Source organism: Gasterosteus aculeatus, chromosome X, assembly GCF_964276395.1.
Source record: "Gasterosteus aculeatus chromosome X, fGasAcu3.hap1.1, whole genome shotgun sequence".
In the NCBI taxonomy this organism is placed as follows: Eukaryota; Metazoa; Chordata; class Actinopteri; order Perciformes; family Gasterosteidae; genus Gasterosteus; species Gasterosteus aculeatus.
In genome coordinates, this window is record NC_135698.1 from 8,213,461 (window position 1) to 8,230,776 (window position 17,316).

General features: G+C 42.8%; 1 protein-coding gene across 2 annotated transcripts; it reads right to left on the reverse strand.

The window, feature by feature from the left end:
• Positions 1–143: 143 nt before the first annotated feature.
• tbxas1 (thromboxane A synthase 1 (platelet)) lies at positions 144–7,006 on the reverse strand. 2 transcript variants are annotated; one of them, XM_040162913.2, is made up of 14 exons: positions 6,874–7,006; positions 5,871–6,022; positions 4,509–4,602; positions 3,906–3,958; positions 3,712–3,808; positions 3,494–3,610; positions 2,795–2,883; positions 2,567–2,715; positions 2,248–2,378; positions 1,808–2,155; positions 1,614–1,702; positions 1,302–1,439; positions 999–1,161; positions 144–684 (listed from the first exon to the last, which is right to left on the reverse strand). In XM_040162913.2, exons 2-14 carry the CDS (start codon positions 5,969–5,971, stop codon positions 571–573), a joined length of 1,683 nt encoding a protein of 560 aa, XP_040018847.2. In that variant the 5' UTR covers positions 5,972–6,022; positions 6,874–7,006; the 3' UTR covers positions 144–570. The 2 variants fall into 2 exon arrangements, with proteins under 2 accessions (XP_040018847.2, XP_040018848.2); XM_040162914.2 differs by having other exon boundaries at positions 6,625–6,888.
• Positions 7,007–17,316: the final 10,310 nt, after the last annotated feature.

Sequence of the window (17,316 nt, forward strand, 5' to 3'; positions counted from 1 at the left end):
AAGAATAGAAGCTAACAACACTATTTAGAGCCCATATTCAATATGTTGTAGTTGAACAACATGATTTAAAAGTATAAGGTTATTTGGGCAGAGAATGTCCAACAGTATTTGACCTTAGCATGCAACACAGTAGGGACATTGAATACATGCAAATGATACTTTATTTGTCTGTGGTGAAATCATTGAAGTAGAGAACAACATTAATGTCACTTTTTAAAGGCAGCGAATAAATATAGAACAGAAAGATCAAATCATCACACATTAATTCATGTATTTAGTCACCACTAAAATGTAATCAGTAACACTGCATGAATGGTGGTTAATGATATAGCTAATTAACCATAATTCATGGGAGGAAGAGGTAGTAAAGAACCACTGACTGACATTAAATGAAGGAATGTTCAGGTGACAGATTTGATGAACAGTGCATGAAACTAAAAACATTGCTGGGTTAAGGTTGATGAATTTACTTTGAATTACATAAGCCCTGAATGACCTATTCATAATCGATGCACACTTTGGACCTGCAGAATGCTTCGTGTCTGTTTAAAGGACGATCAGCGTTAGTCTCTAATCGTCTGGTGGGGAATTCACGCCTTCACTGTGGACGTCTCTGCGTTGAATTTTCACAAATATGCCGTTTTTAGGTCCTAGAGTGCTTGAGGACTTCAACTCAAGAGGAACCTGCACAAAAGAAAAGAAATACATGTAAAAACAAGGTCTTTCATATATTTTACTTTACGTGTTCTAAATAAAAGGATTGTATTCATCTCATGTATAAACCGCAAACAGACGCATCCTGAAATTTGACCACTACATCATAAATCATTGGTTTACAAATAATATCTAAAAGTATTGATTATTTATTATACACATTTACAAGAGGAAGAAGTCAAGAAGTTTTAAAGTCATTTAATTTGAGCAGCTCCTGTGTTTATGAACCCTTTCTAAGACTCGAGTACGTTAGGACAGCTTGTTGTCTCTGGTGTTTCGTCTACCTTGGTCTCGGAGCAGGCCACGACGCTGAACCTGTGGAACAGACGCACTAGAGCCATTTTGATTTCCAGTTGGGCGAGCCTCATTCCCACACAGTTCCGGGGGCCGGCCCCGAACGGCAGGTATACAAACGGGTGACGGCTGGCTTTGGCCTCCGGTGTGAATCTGGAGGACGACATATGAAACACACTCGACAATAAATTAATTTGCCGGCAAATCCATCTCTTCCATCTCCTACATTTAGATGGCAGTGAAACCCAAAGCTCGTGACGTTTTGCCTGTTTGATGCAAGAACAGCGCCTTACCGCTCAGGGATGAAGCTCTGCGGCTCCGTCCAATGCTCCGGGTCGTAGTGGAGGAAGCCCGCTGGGATCTCCAACGTGGCTCCTTTGGGAAGGAACTGGCCGTTCAACACACAGTCCTGATCGATGTCTCTTGCAAACCTTTGTGGGGGATAATGCCATGAAACTACTTTTCCCTTCTTTACTCCTTGTTATTCCTGTTTGTTTAGTGTAAACGTAACAGAAAGTCTACTGTATGCATACACAGAAATAAATGAATGTGCTCCTGGTAAAAACAAATGCATTTTTTATGCTCATTTACTGCTGTAAATGTACCTGAACCCAGGCGGGTAGAGGCGCAGTGTTTCACTTATAACCATGTCTAAATACTTCAGCTCCTGGACATTTGTGTAATCTGGTGACTCCTGCAACAAAAAGAACAAAGAAAACGAGTCACGCACAGTTCAGTAAAAGTTAGAACCAGAAATTCACACCGTCGGCTGAAGAAAAGGAGATCGGATCGCACTCACGTGTCTGGCGAAGAACTCGTCCACCTCTCGCTGTACTTTGCGTTGACATTCAGGGTTGATGGCCAGGAGGTAGCAGGTGAAGGCCAACGTGTTGCTGCTGGTTTCGTAGCCCGCCAGAAGAAAGACGAAGGCCTGACCCACGATCTCGTCCTCGGTTATCATCTTCTTCGGGGGACGCCTGGAGGAGGGCTCCTGCGGGGGGGGGAGGCGGTCGTCCTGCTCCCCCGAGGCCGACGGCTGCGTCTCCTGATCTGCGGCATGAGCGGCGGCGGAGTCAAAGTGCTCCAGAGACACGCACTCCTTGCTGGTCCGAGCATCCAACATCAGCTGGAGGAAGTCTCGACGCCGCTACACGCACACAACAAAGCGCTTTTTAACATTAAGGAAACCAGGAGTTGTGCTGTATTTCAGATTCAGTTTTAAATGGTCATGAGATTCACCTCTTCAGCCGGCTGCTCCTCCCGCTGCTTGATGATCTTCTGGATGGTGTTGATGAAGAAGTGATTCATCTGGTCTCGTCTTTTGTTGGGGAGGAATCTTGCCAGAGGAGCCGTGATGAACGGAAAAGCAACTAGACGCACAAACCAAATTGTTTTGGGCGAAGAGGTCATCCTTACACACTCAAACATCACCGCAAATGCATGTTTATGAACTCTTGAATCTACAAACTTCTTGATGATTTTATCTTGATTGCATTCGTATAGTGTTTCAAATGCAATGATTGATACGTATAAATAACACAAAATAGGTTTGACTGACTGAAGAACAGCATGATGGGCCTGAAGAAAGAAAAGGAGAAGAACATCTGCGCATGGCGGACAAACGGGTCATCTGGGTTCTTCTGAGAGTCCACCTGAGTTCCAAATGCCACGCTGGCAATAACGTCCATGGTGAAGCAGCCGAAACACCTGCAAAACACACACAAGTATGAGGGCAGAAAGATGCAGCGTGATACTGATGGCCTTTGTTCCCTGCATCTCTGATTACTTGTGGATGTCAAAGGTCTCTCCGGACTCAGCGGAGACATTCAAATTGCTCATCAGGGAATCGGTGACTGTGTTGATGAGAGGAACCATCTACAGGAAATATACAAGACAGGGGAACTCGTCACAGATGCTGATGTGGAGTTTCTGCAAATGGATACACACACACATCTGACAAACTAGAGCATAAATCCCCCAGAAAGAAATAAAACTGTAATAACGAAAACAAGAAAGAGATTTATTAGAAACACTCCAAAAGTCAGAATAATGCTTTAAAAGAAGAGCAAATTTTGACATAACACACTTGGAAATATGCCCAATTTCCACAAAGGAGTCCTTGACGTCCTCCCCGCTGCTCGCACCTACTGTAGGCTGAGAAGCACCACTATAAATTCTTTTGACATGTTTATCAGCAGAAACAAGACATCCAAATAACCTTCGTCAGTAGTCACACCAAATTAGTGCTTCAATTATATAAGAAAGTGTGCATTCATTAGAATCATTTTATACATTGTCAAAGTTCGAATTTGAATTACAGAACGCGAGTAGTTTGCAATAACTCATTCAACTCCACACTAACTTTCTTACACATTTTCCATCCATCCACCTATGAAGGACTGTAACTCATTAGACTAAAGATGTCCCCTCGGGTTATCGTAACAAACATCGGCCCATGTGAATTGTCCACCCTCTCGTTCCTCACCTCCTTCATCTTGGCAGCACTGAACGACGGGGTGAGGATGCTCCGCACTCTCTTCCAGCGTTCATTCCTCAGCATGAGCAGACAGTCGGTCATGGGCTTGGAAGCGAAGCGGAGGGTCTGCACAAAGAGACGGGCGAACAAACATCTGTTATCGTTAGATCCCGAGTTCATGAGCGAGCACAGAGCGTGCATGCGGATGCTCGGGTGACTGTCCTCACCATTCTGTTGGTGAAGCTGCTGAAGTCCCTGACCATCACCTGTCTTAGCATGTCGGGGTCCGCTATCACCACCACCGGGCGCCGGCCCAAATAATAACTACAACATAGCAATTTGGAAACAAGAATTGAATTTATTTCAACAAATGAAACGTTCAGACGGTCATTTCATCAGATGGATATTTTGTTCTCTTTACCCACAAACTCTGCCATGTGTCTTGATGAGGTCATTGATGGGGTTGAAAAAACCCTGAAAATAAAATAAAAAAACAGCATCTTAACATGAAAAATAACATCCCGAAACATAATTTTAAGACCCGCCTCATTTCAAGATACGGAAACTTGCTAGATAAATGTCAGTGGCAGCTAAAGGGGCCGTGGCCCTCTTGACCAAATCACATGAGGATCTGCTGTGAAGGGACACATCTGTATATCCTAAACAGCTGGAACGTCGGTTTCACTTTGACATCAGATCTCTTTACCTACTTCTGACATTATTATGATCAATCGAAACAGGGATGAATTGGTGAGAGTTGTTTAGGGGTTTTTGCATACAAGAGAATGTGATTTTCTTTTAATTATAGAAATTAAACCACTTCACTGCACCTCATATAAATAAATGCTTTCAAATGAAGCCTGCTGAATGTTTTTTTCTTCTGCTTTCACAGCATAAATATAACCCACGTCAGCGGGTAAAATGTTTTGATCAAAAATGTTTTTGACAGATGTGAGAAATTAAAAAAAAGCTTTGGGAATGAAAGGTGCATCTCAGTATGATGGACTTTGCAGTGAAACCTTACCTGGCGGAACATGAATATGTTGCCCAAGAAAGGCACCGGCTTTGGATGCTTGATTCCACATCGAGAAAGGACTGAATAGGGGTAAACTGAATACCTTGGAGAAAAAGAGGAGAGAAAGCAAATACGTTCTAGAATATTCTTTATTGGTTTTATTGTCCCCATGACATGTTGGTTGATTGGGTTTCGTTGGTGCACGATCAACCCTTTTCGTTGGTCTGTTCCTTCAAGGGCATCCCCAGTGCTGTAGTGGTAAAATTAGAGGTGGGTAAACTCTGAATTTTGTGATCATACAGACCTCGACGCGATGCGAAGCAACGCAACACAAAGCGTTGCGACTCTGTAAGGCTGTCCTGGCTATATTGCATTATGTTATCAGTAAAAGTCATATACAATCAATGACAATGAATACATGTGTTAGTAGTTTGTAGTTTATTAAATTTAAGAAAACAGTAAAGAAAAGTATGTCAACACAACAAGACAATTGCAGATTAAGAACTATCTACATACGGAGTCTCCTTTTCACAGTAGTGCCCAGAGGGCCTCCTTGTCCTCCACGTCAGGTCCTGCCTTGCACAGAGGAGCCATGAACCCCAGAACACGCGTTCTGGGGTTCATGGCTCCTCTGTGCTTCTCCTCTCTCTATTCGACCTGGTGTTTCTCCTCTCCCTGTGCTCTCTGCATCATTGCCTGTCCTCTCACTGCCTGAAAAAATATGTTGAATTTAAGAGTTAACCAGTTAAGCAGCCTGTCAATTACACTGACAACATAAGTTAAAGGAACACTCATGTACTACCTATGTCATCATAAATAGCCTATACAGCATGTTTTTTTCACATTGAGACTTGTTTTCTAATCTACGTGTTTTTCTTGTCCCTTCAGACCGCGCGACTACTACTCCCCCCCACCCCCTCCCCGTCGGACCTTCTCGAGCGGTCCGCGAAATATTGTCTGACATGAAACCGTTCCGTGAGGTAAAAAAGGGGATCACTGGGCTGTATGTTTACACACCTCCTGGATCCTGATTGGTGTCGCTGCTGCAGCCGCAAGGCACTGATTGGATGCTCACAGACCGTAATACAGCGCAGATGAAAATGATTCAGACTACGGCGTTTATATGTTCAACAATAGGAAACGTAGTCTTAGCTGTTTTAAAATTACACCAAGTTTATTTCGGATTATTCCAACGGAAGAATACAAGGCGCACGGAACTTTGAGGTGCGTAAACGCCACTTAGAGGTGGGTAAACGCTATTTATATGTGCGTAAACGCTATTTCAAAAATTCTAGAGGTGCGTATATGGCGTTTACGTGCGTTTACCCTCCACTACAGCCCTGGGCATCCCCATGAAATGATGTTACTCACCAGTAGAGAAGGCCGAGAAAGACGAGAAAGAGGCTGATCGTCACAGACAATCCACTGGTCTTGATGTGGAATACGTTTAGGACGTCAGCTAAAGTCTCCATAGCGTAAACACTACTAGTCAGTTCTCCTCTGTTGGTATTAGATCAATGCTCCTAAGAGAAAGAAGAAACAAGTAAAACAAGAACACATGAGGTCAGTCTAGAAGCTGCTGGAAACACGTTTATTATGACACCTGCGTTATCAGGAATCAGGAAACATGTATTGCCAAAATATGTCAAACATACAAGGAATTTGTCTTGGCGGTTGGTGCGTGACAGTAGACAGTGTAACAATAGACAACAAGAGAGCAGTGCACAAGTAATAACATGTAAAAGTAAAAGTAAAATGAAATGCTAATGCAATGGGTTAGTAGAATAAGGCTATGGGTTAGTATAAAAGAATAACGTTAAAGTTAAACATTTAAAATATTTTAAAAAGTTAAAAAATATTAAGCATAAAGTGCTCTACATTATCTAACTGTTCTATTAAGGTATTGATTGGTACATGTGACTTGGTCGTGTTATTTGCATTGAGGTTTCTCCGAATCATGACTGAACGTCGTTTGAATTCGTTCGACAGGGGAAAGACAAATACTGCGTCTCCCATCGCGGCCCGCGCCCTCAAGTCTATTGATAACGCCGTTTGGTTTCCACGGCAACCGGGTTAACGATTTGTACCAGCGAGCCTTGTGGTCCGAAGGGCGCTGCCCTCTCACCTGCATTTCACCTGCCCTTCCTCTGTTTGCACAAACACTGCGTCATAAACCCGTTTGACAACAGACTTCCACGGTGTTGTAACCTGTGACCTCCATGTGGGATCGCGGTCGTGACACCAGGCTACTCACGCCGGGGGGGGGTCTACAACCTCCATATTCCCCCCGCGTCCTCTACCGACACGCGTTCACGCCCCCCGCTGCGTGTCAGGCAGCTGTATTACATCTGGAGGGAAATCTGGGTACGCTTACCTCATATTCTCTTCCCCTGTCAACAGCAGGATGAACTTCTTCTTCTTCTTTGCGGTGTCAGCTGTTCGCGCGACCCCAAGTGAAGCTGAGGCCCACAGCGCCCCCTGCGGCATGGGAGCGTACAGCAGCCAGAGCCTTTATTCCACTGTGGGCCTCTATACGGGAGAGAAGGAAGAACAAATAAAGATTGGTATGGCCGATGCGAAATAGAACTGAAATTAGGACGTGAGGGTTTAAGTGTGTGAGTTTAAGTGCACGGAAAAAAACTTTCACAAATTGTTGAGGGCTTGCCCTGTTAGAATAAATGACACGATTAAATGAAACGAGTATAGTTACATGAAAAAACTGCAGAAGGTAACAATATAGAGCGCAGTTTCTGCTAAAGAATAGTGTTGAATTCCACAAAAGACAACTAAAATCATGTGGTGTTGTGTGATGTGAGTTCTTTGATTCATTGATGTCAGGTGACCACAATATATGTTTAATAATGTATGTTTGCTTGCTTATATAAAATATATGATATTTCAAATGTCTAAGTAGTGAATTCCATTTACTCGTCAATGTACCAGTCATCACCTTTTTTTAATAGTATAAGCCAGCATTGCTTATTTCACTGGTACCCTTTTCTCAGGTATTATTCTTCGCTCCATGTAGATCTGCGGCCACAGGAGGGCGCAGCGCAGACGCGCAGCACCCAGGACACGCGTTGTGACGTGCTGAGTTCAAGGGTCAAACCCGGCATCACCTTTTGGGTGTCGCGGGAGTCATTTCCAGCAGCGTAACAAGGCACATATTAAATACATGTTGCTTCTATCTTAACTAATGATTTTCTGCGCCACACTGTTCAATACATTCGTAGTGCTAAACATGTTGAGGCCTCCGTTCTCCGTCCCCGGAGGATCAACCTTCAGTGAACTTTCTTCCTGGTGTTTAACACCTGTTGACCCTGCACTGGTTGACCTCATGAATGCGCGCTGCATCCTTCAGGACGACTTTCTCTGGCATTTTACTTTAAGCAGAAAATATTGGAATTGTTTCACAATAACATAATTCATCTTTGCAGTATCCTGATTACAAACCGTGGTTGATGAAAAGGGGCAAACCACACAAACCTCCGACTCGGTTTGGCAATTGGGAGTATGAGGTTGATGACTTAATGCTTTCCTCTCAGGCAGAGAAAACACAAACCAAGGCTGTGTCCGCTATCAGGAATTGGTGGAACACCCATCAGAGGGACGGATCGGACAGTAATGGCTCCATCGCAGGGGAAGATGAGGAGGAATTGGCAGGAAGGAGGCAGCGTAAGCCATTTTCCCTGCATTGCTAATGTAACTTCACCCCGATGGGTCGACTTGTTGCTGTTCTAATCCCACTCCGCTGTCTAATGTGCGACGTGGGGTGGGAGTACAACTATTGACTGTCGTGCCAAAGGCCTGGTTTTCCCTGCGAAAGACGTGTGCACCAAACATGCATTTATCTCACGCAGTTATTGAAGGTGTGGTTGGTGTCTCCCCTCAGGGGCTGTGACTCTAAGTCAGACTCTGAGGACCACGCAGCTTCTCGTCGACTTCGACGGTGGCCGACCTGTTTTGAGTCTCAGGGCTCCGCCGGACCTGGTTACGTTCCCATCCATATCCTGCCCCCGTTGGCCCGTAGAGTGTGAGGTCATCAGCGACATCATCCATCACGTCGGTAATTACACATTGTATTAAAACGGTTATGTTATTAGGAAGGTTATTGAGCCCAATAGAAGACCGAAGGAAGTTTTCAATAAATGAAGAAAAAAGCCAGCACCCCATTTGGCAGTAACTGTCGACATTTCGAACAATGAGGGTATGTGTTGCAGAGTGGGACCCCCCCGGAGCCAGAGCCTTTCTACCATCACACAGGACGCGATAGGACCCCCGTGCCAGCAGGAGAGGAGAGGGGCACCGTGGTTTACTGCGCTGACCAGGGTAACGTATCACAACAGAGGCTTTTTTTGTAGTTCCAAGTTGGTGCTGTATATCACCACAGTGTTGTTAACGGATTTCTGCTGAACAAAAAGATAATAATAACAACCCATTACTTTAAATTGCTTCATGTTCGTCCTTCGATTTAATGTGGAACATTATGAGGAAGAACCCATCTGGACTCCTTAATGCTTTAGGATTTAAATTTCATTTTTATGTTACAATTGAAGTGCCGCATAACAATATACAAGCTGTAATAACCTTTTAATATAACATATTAGTTATTCTGGTGGGCCTTCTAGTAGTTCAAGTGTATTTACTCAGCAGTGGTATCCTAGATATTAAGTCTAAAAGAGCAAGGCCATGTTTACTAAAAGCTTTAAGAATTTGGGCTGTTCACATTTACTCTGTTTATGTTGTTCTCACTTCTTTTCCAGCCACTACTAAGCGTCCCTACTTCACCTGCTCCCGGGTCGGAGGAAGCAGGCGGCCCACTAAGAGCGCCACCTCTTCGATAAAGCCAAACCATTTGGAAGTTACGAGTCTTGCCAGATTAAGCGCACAAGACTACATTTTAATCAAAAATGAATTGCAGCGCCCCCTATTCTTCAAATATTCTGGCAAAATTAGGGTGTGTTCAGGGGTTCAATGTTCACATGTGTTAACAGTTTGGTGAGGGCAGGCCAAACCATTTGGAAGTTACGAGTCTTGCCAGATTAAGCCACACCCCTTGTGAAGTTCATTAGCCCATAACTTCTCAAAACAATGAGATATCAACACGATCCTAATTAGGGACATGGGGGCATTGACCCAATAAGGATCCACAGAATATTTTGTGATAATCGGACATAGCGTTCAGGAGAAATGGGCAAAAACTTGTTTTTCACAAAATTCAAAATGGCGGAAAATCTAGTTGGCGCATTTGCATACCGTGGTTGACTTTTTTTGTAGACCATGTCCAAGAGCACATGTGTGCCAAATTTCAAGTCAATTGGGCATTGGGGGAAAAAAACTGGCCTAGTGTGGTACTTTTCAACTTAGGGGGCGCTAGAGACTTTTCTTAGTCTATTGTCTTATTCAGATAATATCACACGATTCCCGATCTGTACCGACAGTTTGAGACTATTTTGAGCCAATTCCGACCAACGGTGCGGGAGGAGACGCGTTTCCCGTGTCCCTGAGCCGCCGCCGACCCCGGAGGTGTTCCGTGTCCCTGAGCCAGCCATTCCACAGACGTGACCGTCCGCCGGGCCGACCCCCAGAGGGTTCCCGGGCGGTCCGACCAACGTCTCTGGATTCCCTCCCTCCCACCCCTCGTCTGCTCTGCTTCTCTGCTCAGTTTAGAGCTGTCTGGAATTCGGCCCTTGAGGGGGGGGGGTACTGTCACGGTGTGGTTCTTCTTCTTCTTCTTTTTCGTTTACTGGCAGATCGCACCAACTTAAAGGTGCATATACCGCCACCTACTGCACTGGAGTGTGAGGCCGGTCACGGCCTCCCTTCTATATCCTGCTCTACAGCCCCGTGTAAGAAAAGGAAATACTGCCTTCATTACTGCCTCCTTCCCTTTTCCACCCCCAAGCACCCCACCTAAGTCCCAGCCCCGCTTTGTCTCCCTGACACTACCATACAACCCCACCCTCTCCTTATCATACCTCCCACAGACAAACAGTACATGCTCAACTGTTTCCACCACCTCACATCTATCACACAAACCTGTGTCATGTTTTGCCACCACTCTCAGCGTGCCATTCAACCCTGTGTGCCCATACCTTAACCTACTCCACACTACCTCTTCCCTCCTGCACCCCATCATTCCCCCAACCTCCTTCAGTGACCTATTTATACCCTGGAAGTGCCTCCCTTTACCACCTTCACCCCACTGTCTCTCCCACTCCGCAATCCCTGCTTCCCGTATCAACGACTTAACCTCCCTGCGCCCTAACGACACCCTTACATCCACCTCAGTCCTCCTTACAGCACTCTTTGCCACCATGTCAGCCACCTCATTACCCTCCACTCCAGCATGCGCAGGAACCCAGCAGATCACGGTGTGGTTTTATTTCCTGTCTTATTTTGTAGTTTTCTGCTTCTTGTCTCCCTGGGTAACTTCACTTCCTGCCTTGTCCTGTGATTGTCTGATCGTTTCCACCTGTTACCTGCACCTCCCTAGTGTATTTAAGCAGTGTGTCTCTTGTGTCACCTGCCTCCTCCCCACATCCCTGACACATTTCAGCTTTTTGCATTCCAACGCATTTTCAGCAGGAAATGCATTTTCCAGTCCTATTTCCTTCCCTGTAGTTGATGCGGTTTTGAGATGATCCCCTTACCTCATTTCTGCCTTATCCTTACCTCATTTTTATTTCATGTACATTTATGTAAATATTGTATTTTTATTTATATTTTAAAATTGGTCGGCTTTCCAGTGCGCTCCCGTAGTCGCGGTGAGGTTACCAAGCAACCAGCTGAAGTCGACAAAGTGCTGAAGATTTTCTTCGCGGTATGGATCTTCTGCTTTTACTCTCTGCAAATAGTGGTAAAATATCTCAAAGTACCGCTCACTTCTTTTTATCCAATTCTGTTGGATATGTAGATATTGATAAATAAACTATAACCTGTTGAGCTGTGGTATAAAAGGACAATTCTATTTTGATAACCCCTTTTTTTTTTTTTAACATATTTTAGAACTGGATCATTTTAGGTGAGTTTTTTTTTTTTTTTTTTTTTTTTGCAGATCTTTGAAATACAGCATCCACTGCCTTCAGGCTGCCACAAAACCGCTCTGAGCAATTTGTTCTGCTGTCCTTGCCCCTCTCATCAGAACCACACTGGTCAGTGTATGCCACAACTAATTGCAGAGGGGTCGCACCGGGCCATCTTTTTTTATAGTCAGTTTGCTTAGTGTTTTACAAGAGAAATCTTTTCGTAAATAATTCCAACGCTTTTGTCCTTTTTTTTTTTTTAATGCGGTGTCAGATGAATCCTCCCCCTGACCTTGTCGTTTTCTCAGTAAGACTGGGCGTCAAAGCTCGTGTGTGCCCCAGAGTTAAAGCATCTGCTCATAATTCACTCCATCAGACCATTTCACTGCAGAGTTTCTGCCCTTCATGTCACACAAACTACTTTGAATAGTACAACCTCTGCATCTCAATGTGACCTTCCACACCGAACCGCGGAGAGCACAGCCTGAGGCGGCAGTTTGTAGAGAGACATCTATTATACTTTCTCCAGATCCAAGACACGTGAATGTTATTTGTTTACTGTGCAGATGGCTGCACGAGTCTCAGGGATTTTGGGCCAGGAAATGTGGAGCCCGAAATGTTTCCCAATGAACAGTACAAAGCCCACAGCACAGACATTCATTTTTCGTGTAAAAAGCAAACAATTTCCGAAGCTAGAACCAGAGAATGTTTAAATTGATATTTTTTTAGCATATTTCTTAAGTTCTGCCTCTTAACGAAAAGGGACTATAATGTGGCATATCTAGCTTAGTGGAGCACATTCCTCCCTTTGCTGTCATTCTAGGTGACATTATCGATTAATTGGATGCATCCAATCACACGCAACATGTCTTTGTCCACAGGTATTGGTTAACCAACAATGTCCACATAAAACGTCCGACCACCGGGCTCCTCGTGTACACGATGGCCACCCGCTTCTGCGAAGAAATCCATCTCTACGGCTTCTGGCCCTTCCGGCACGACCCGCAGGGAAGACCGGTGATGTACCACTACTACGACGCTCTAAAGTAAGAGTACACGTCCAGCTCCAGTCCTCACACCATGCCCCTGGAGTTCAGGACGCTGAGCGCGTTGCACAGACAGGGGGCGCTGCGGCTCCACACTGGCACCTGTGGCTGAGGGAGGAGACCCAGGAGGAGAAAAACACTTCACACAAATCGTTTTCTGGTAACAGTACTTTTATGAAACTTGAATTAACTTATTTTCAGCAAATGGACTTTTTTCTATTTCAAGCTCTTTTAGTGACTTGTTTAACGGGTTTAACTTTTTTAATTAGATTTCTGTGGCACCCATTAAAATAATGAGGCGCTTTTTTTTTTTTTACTGGTTTACACAGAGATGCTCCGCTCTAAAAGTCCATGCATTTCACTGACTTTATAACATGTTTCCAGTCATAAATGAAGGAGTCAGGACACATTTTTAGGTGCCATTAATCAAGGACTCATCAATGAACAGGGCTGTATTACAGGTGTGTTATTTACCCAGCATGCCAAGGAGCAGCTCAATTATTGGCTCCTGTGAGACACTTATTGGGCCACAAAATGGAAGCACTTAATAATCAGGGAGAATAATCGTCGGTCAAACTATTTGTTTGAGATCCACTTGTGATAACAAAAGTTTCCTCTGTCAGAGAACGTTTTCCGCATTTGTATAAAGTCCCCGGTGTAAAACAGGTTATTCATAAGCAAAAAAAAATCCAAAGGTCAAGTCAACCAGAGCTGCCAAGCGATAAGGTTGGAGTTACCATGAGAGCACGTTGAATCGCATTGCGCTTCTGTGAGCATAAAGAGGGAGTGCACCAGCTGTTCACACAGGAATGTTTGCACACAGTGGGGCGGATGTAAACTCACAATGTGAACTTTTCTCAAAGAATACCTGCTCTTCTTCTGCATCACTGTACTAGACTGAGGTCAGGTTGTAGCCGCGTTTTGGTAGTAAGAAGAGCTTAGTTTGTTTTTAAAATGAACGAATTGGTGACTAAAGCTGTAAGAAATTAACCTCATAATGTGCTTTAAATGAATTTAGAGTTGAAGTTAGCAGCAGTTTCAGTGCAATAACACTGAGAGCAGTAGAAATGTATCCATTTATCCATTTATAATGACGTATGAGTTATACTTGTGTAGAGAGTTGGGGTTATTATTTCAGCCAATGTAGGTTGATGCAGATATTTGTGGATTTTGATTGAAGTATTTTGTGCCTGTAATAGTAATGATAATAATAATCAATACATTAAACCATTGTACTATTCAAAATCCCAGAAATAAAACTAGGTTTATTATTATTATACTGTTATTATTAACAGGATGAGACAGATGGAGAAAGTCACATGGCTGTCTTAATAATGTCTCTTACATTAGAGATACCTAGTAATGCCAGACACAAAATATTGGTCTATTCAAAGGCTGTACCAGGCTGATCTGTCAAAGTAATACATCAGTTAAAAGTTCATATTGTGTCTTTGATGTCTCAAAGTGCAGTTAAGTTTTTAGGTTTTATAGAAGTTTTCTTGATATTTGCTTTTTAAAAATGTCTGCTACAAAATGCTTCTTTCAATAATTTGAATTATTCCAAGAGCTCTTTGGATGAAGAGGCAGCGTGTCATGCGCTTCCAGCCATGTGATTTGTTCATGTTGTTTTGACAAGATGCGACAGTCTTCTGGTAAAGTAAAATAAAGTTAAGAATAGACATGAAAGTTTAGACGTGAGCAAGCTGAGGCAATGAAAGGTTTATTTGTGACAGCTGCTCTGAACTCGGCAAAAACGGAAACAGTAAAACGTGTGGATGTACATTTCTGAATAAGAAGACACAGAAATTCATATTGGAAAACAAATTACACCTCAAAACTTTAAAACGATTTAAAACTTTAAAGGAGGCTGTTTTTTTTCAGTAGTGTTTTCAACGAAATGCAAACCGAGGAAACCGTTATGGATACACACAACATCTGTTTTAAAAATAAACAGCGACAGGGTTTTCTGGAAATAAACTTCCAAAACGTTTTTTGGGTTTAGATGTGGGTTTAGGGAAATTAGCTACAGCCTTCAAATAGCTACCAAGTATTTTACAACAGGAAATGTCTGCAGCAAATGATTAAGTTGTAATAAAAGTCTAGAATCAGCCTCTGTAGACGAGCACGGTTTTTCCACTATTTCACTCGTCACAAGTAAAGATGAAATAAAAGATGTTTCCACAATGGAAAAGCATAGCTGCACATGGGTGACACACAAAAGCAGAGGCACAACAAAGGATCTGCACTTTTCTGCACATACAGTGAAAAACCAAAATGAAACATGACACAATACTGAAACAAACAGTGGTCATTAAGTCTGACCGATGGCGCAAGAAAAAGCCGGCAGCCTGATGACATCATTGTATCAAAGACATCGCTTTCATACTGACAACAGTGACAGGAAATGTACGCAGTCTTCTTTGAATGACAATTACCTTGTTTCCAACAACTGGAAAGGAGTTGTACGAGTAGGGAATTACAATGTTTTCTTTTAACGAGGGCTGGTGGTCAATCAGACGCGGCTCTAAGCCACGGTGCACTCAATCCAACAACGGTTTTGATTAAAAATTAAAGTCACCTAAACACCTTCCCTCCCATTTACTGCCGAAACCTGATCCAGTTGTATTCTGCAACACGTTTTGTTTACTTTTTAACTCCATTCAGGGTGCAGACGGAGGTCAAAACCAGTCAAAACCAGTGTTGCCACTTGAAACGAGACTTTCTTCTTTTGATTTTTCACAAGAGCTTGAAGCAACTCTTCAGGAGGGAAATCAGTCAATTTCTAGTTAAACATTAAGACTCAGTGAGCCTTTGGTAGAAATTATTGTGGGAGACCTTCCATTAATACTCAACATATTGTTCACCAATCTCTCAAACAAGAGATGCCAGATTGTTATAAAAAAAATAAGACACAGTGTGCACGTCGAACATGTTAAATACTGCTGTCGATGTTGTTCAGTCGTTGCTTGATTAAGCAACAATGTCACATGACTCAGCACACTTGATCACAACAGATTACAGCGTTCACATTCATGGCAAATGGTTGTATTTCATAAACACCTCACAAACATATCCTAAATCAATTATTTAAACCAAATTTGAACACCGAAAACAGCTCGTAACAGAAAAACGGGAGCGTTTAGAACACAGTAAAAAATAGTATACGCTTAGTTCGTACACACAGAGAGGACACAACCCTCTTCAACAGTATAAATGCACAGCAAAGTGGTTAGTAGATAGAAATATATTTGGTATGAAATTTTAGTTTTAAAAAAAATCAATTGCTGTATACCAATAGATTTTTCAAATTGTGCACATTTTTACATTTCAATAAAGTGTTCTCTGCGTAATATGTGTTGCATGTTATCATTCGATGGTTTAATATAAATATATCTATATATAAATATATCTATATATATATATATATACATATATATATATATATATACATATATCTATCTCTATATATACATATATCTATATATACATATACATGTATAATATGTGCCACACGATGGAAGCAGCAGTAAAGCGGCAAAGAATGATCTCCATGGGGGCTCGACACAAATTAAAGCCATGCATCGGCAGTGTGAGTATCTGATCCGATGAGACTTGAACTACACAAAAAACAGGAAATCAATTTCCGTGGAAAACAGGAGTTATCAAATATTGACGTCCACGCTGGGATTCACCTGCAGAACAAAATGGAAAGTCAAAGTTATTTTGAATTCTATGCGTTACCACTACCACCGCGGTGAGGAGGGAATGTTCTGCAGCAGATTCCGGTCTGACTTGGATGCCGAGAACGTCAGGTAAACAGGACGGCATATCTTCCATAGAGGAAACGGTTGTGTGTTAAAGAACAATGGAGAGGACGGAAGGGTGAAACCTAACATCGACATCAGATCAGACCGACTACAACGCTTCTTTAACACAGCCACTTCCTTCAAGAAGCTCATGCAGCAGATACACATTTTAAAGGCATACTTTAATATTTGTATTCTGCTGCTGTAGTTTTGTACAGGATCGCATTACTTATTAATGTTGAGAGTAATAGATGTCTACTAAAAGCAGTTGGACCTGCTGTAGTGGCACTGGACTTACTTTGACACAACTATGGGGCCACACAGCAACATTTGATAGTCAAAACGGAGTTGAAAGATTAAATATGTTAGGAAAATCAAGATAAAGAATTTCCATGACTGCTACGGTAAAACGTGAGATAAGAAGGAGGAAAAGTGAGACAAGTTAATTCAAGCAAATTAAAAGTATAATATGACCACAATGGGGTAAATGCAATAGAGGGCCAACTAGTTATTACATCAACAGAGTGAATCTCAGGTTCCCTTTCACGCGTGTGCCTCGCTCTAAATAAGATGAGGCCTGAGTAGTTCTCATGTGATCAGTAGAAACAGAGAAAAACTCCAGCATTCTCCGAAGATCTGAAGATAACATTGACTATTTTCTATTAAAAAACAAACAAACCTGTATTTGACATCGAAGAGGGTCGAGTCGTCCTCGTCATCGTCGTCCTCATTAAGAGGGGCCATCTCCACGCGCTCGGCAGGTGTCGTCATAATGTCGTATTTGCGGGTTTTTCTCATTCGTCTGCCGGATCTTACGGAAAGAAAAAGTTGCCAAACATGAAATCAGCAGAAACACAACCTCACCATTTGGTCCAACTGAATAAACAACAACGTCGGTACACCTTTTTCATTTTTTTTCTCCCACATTGTGAAGACTAAA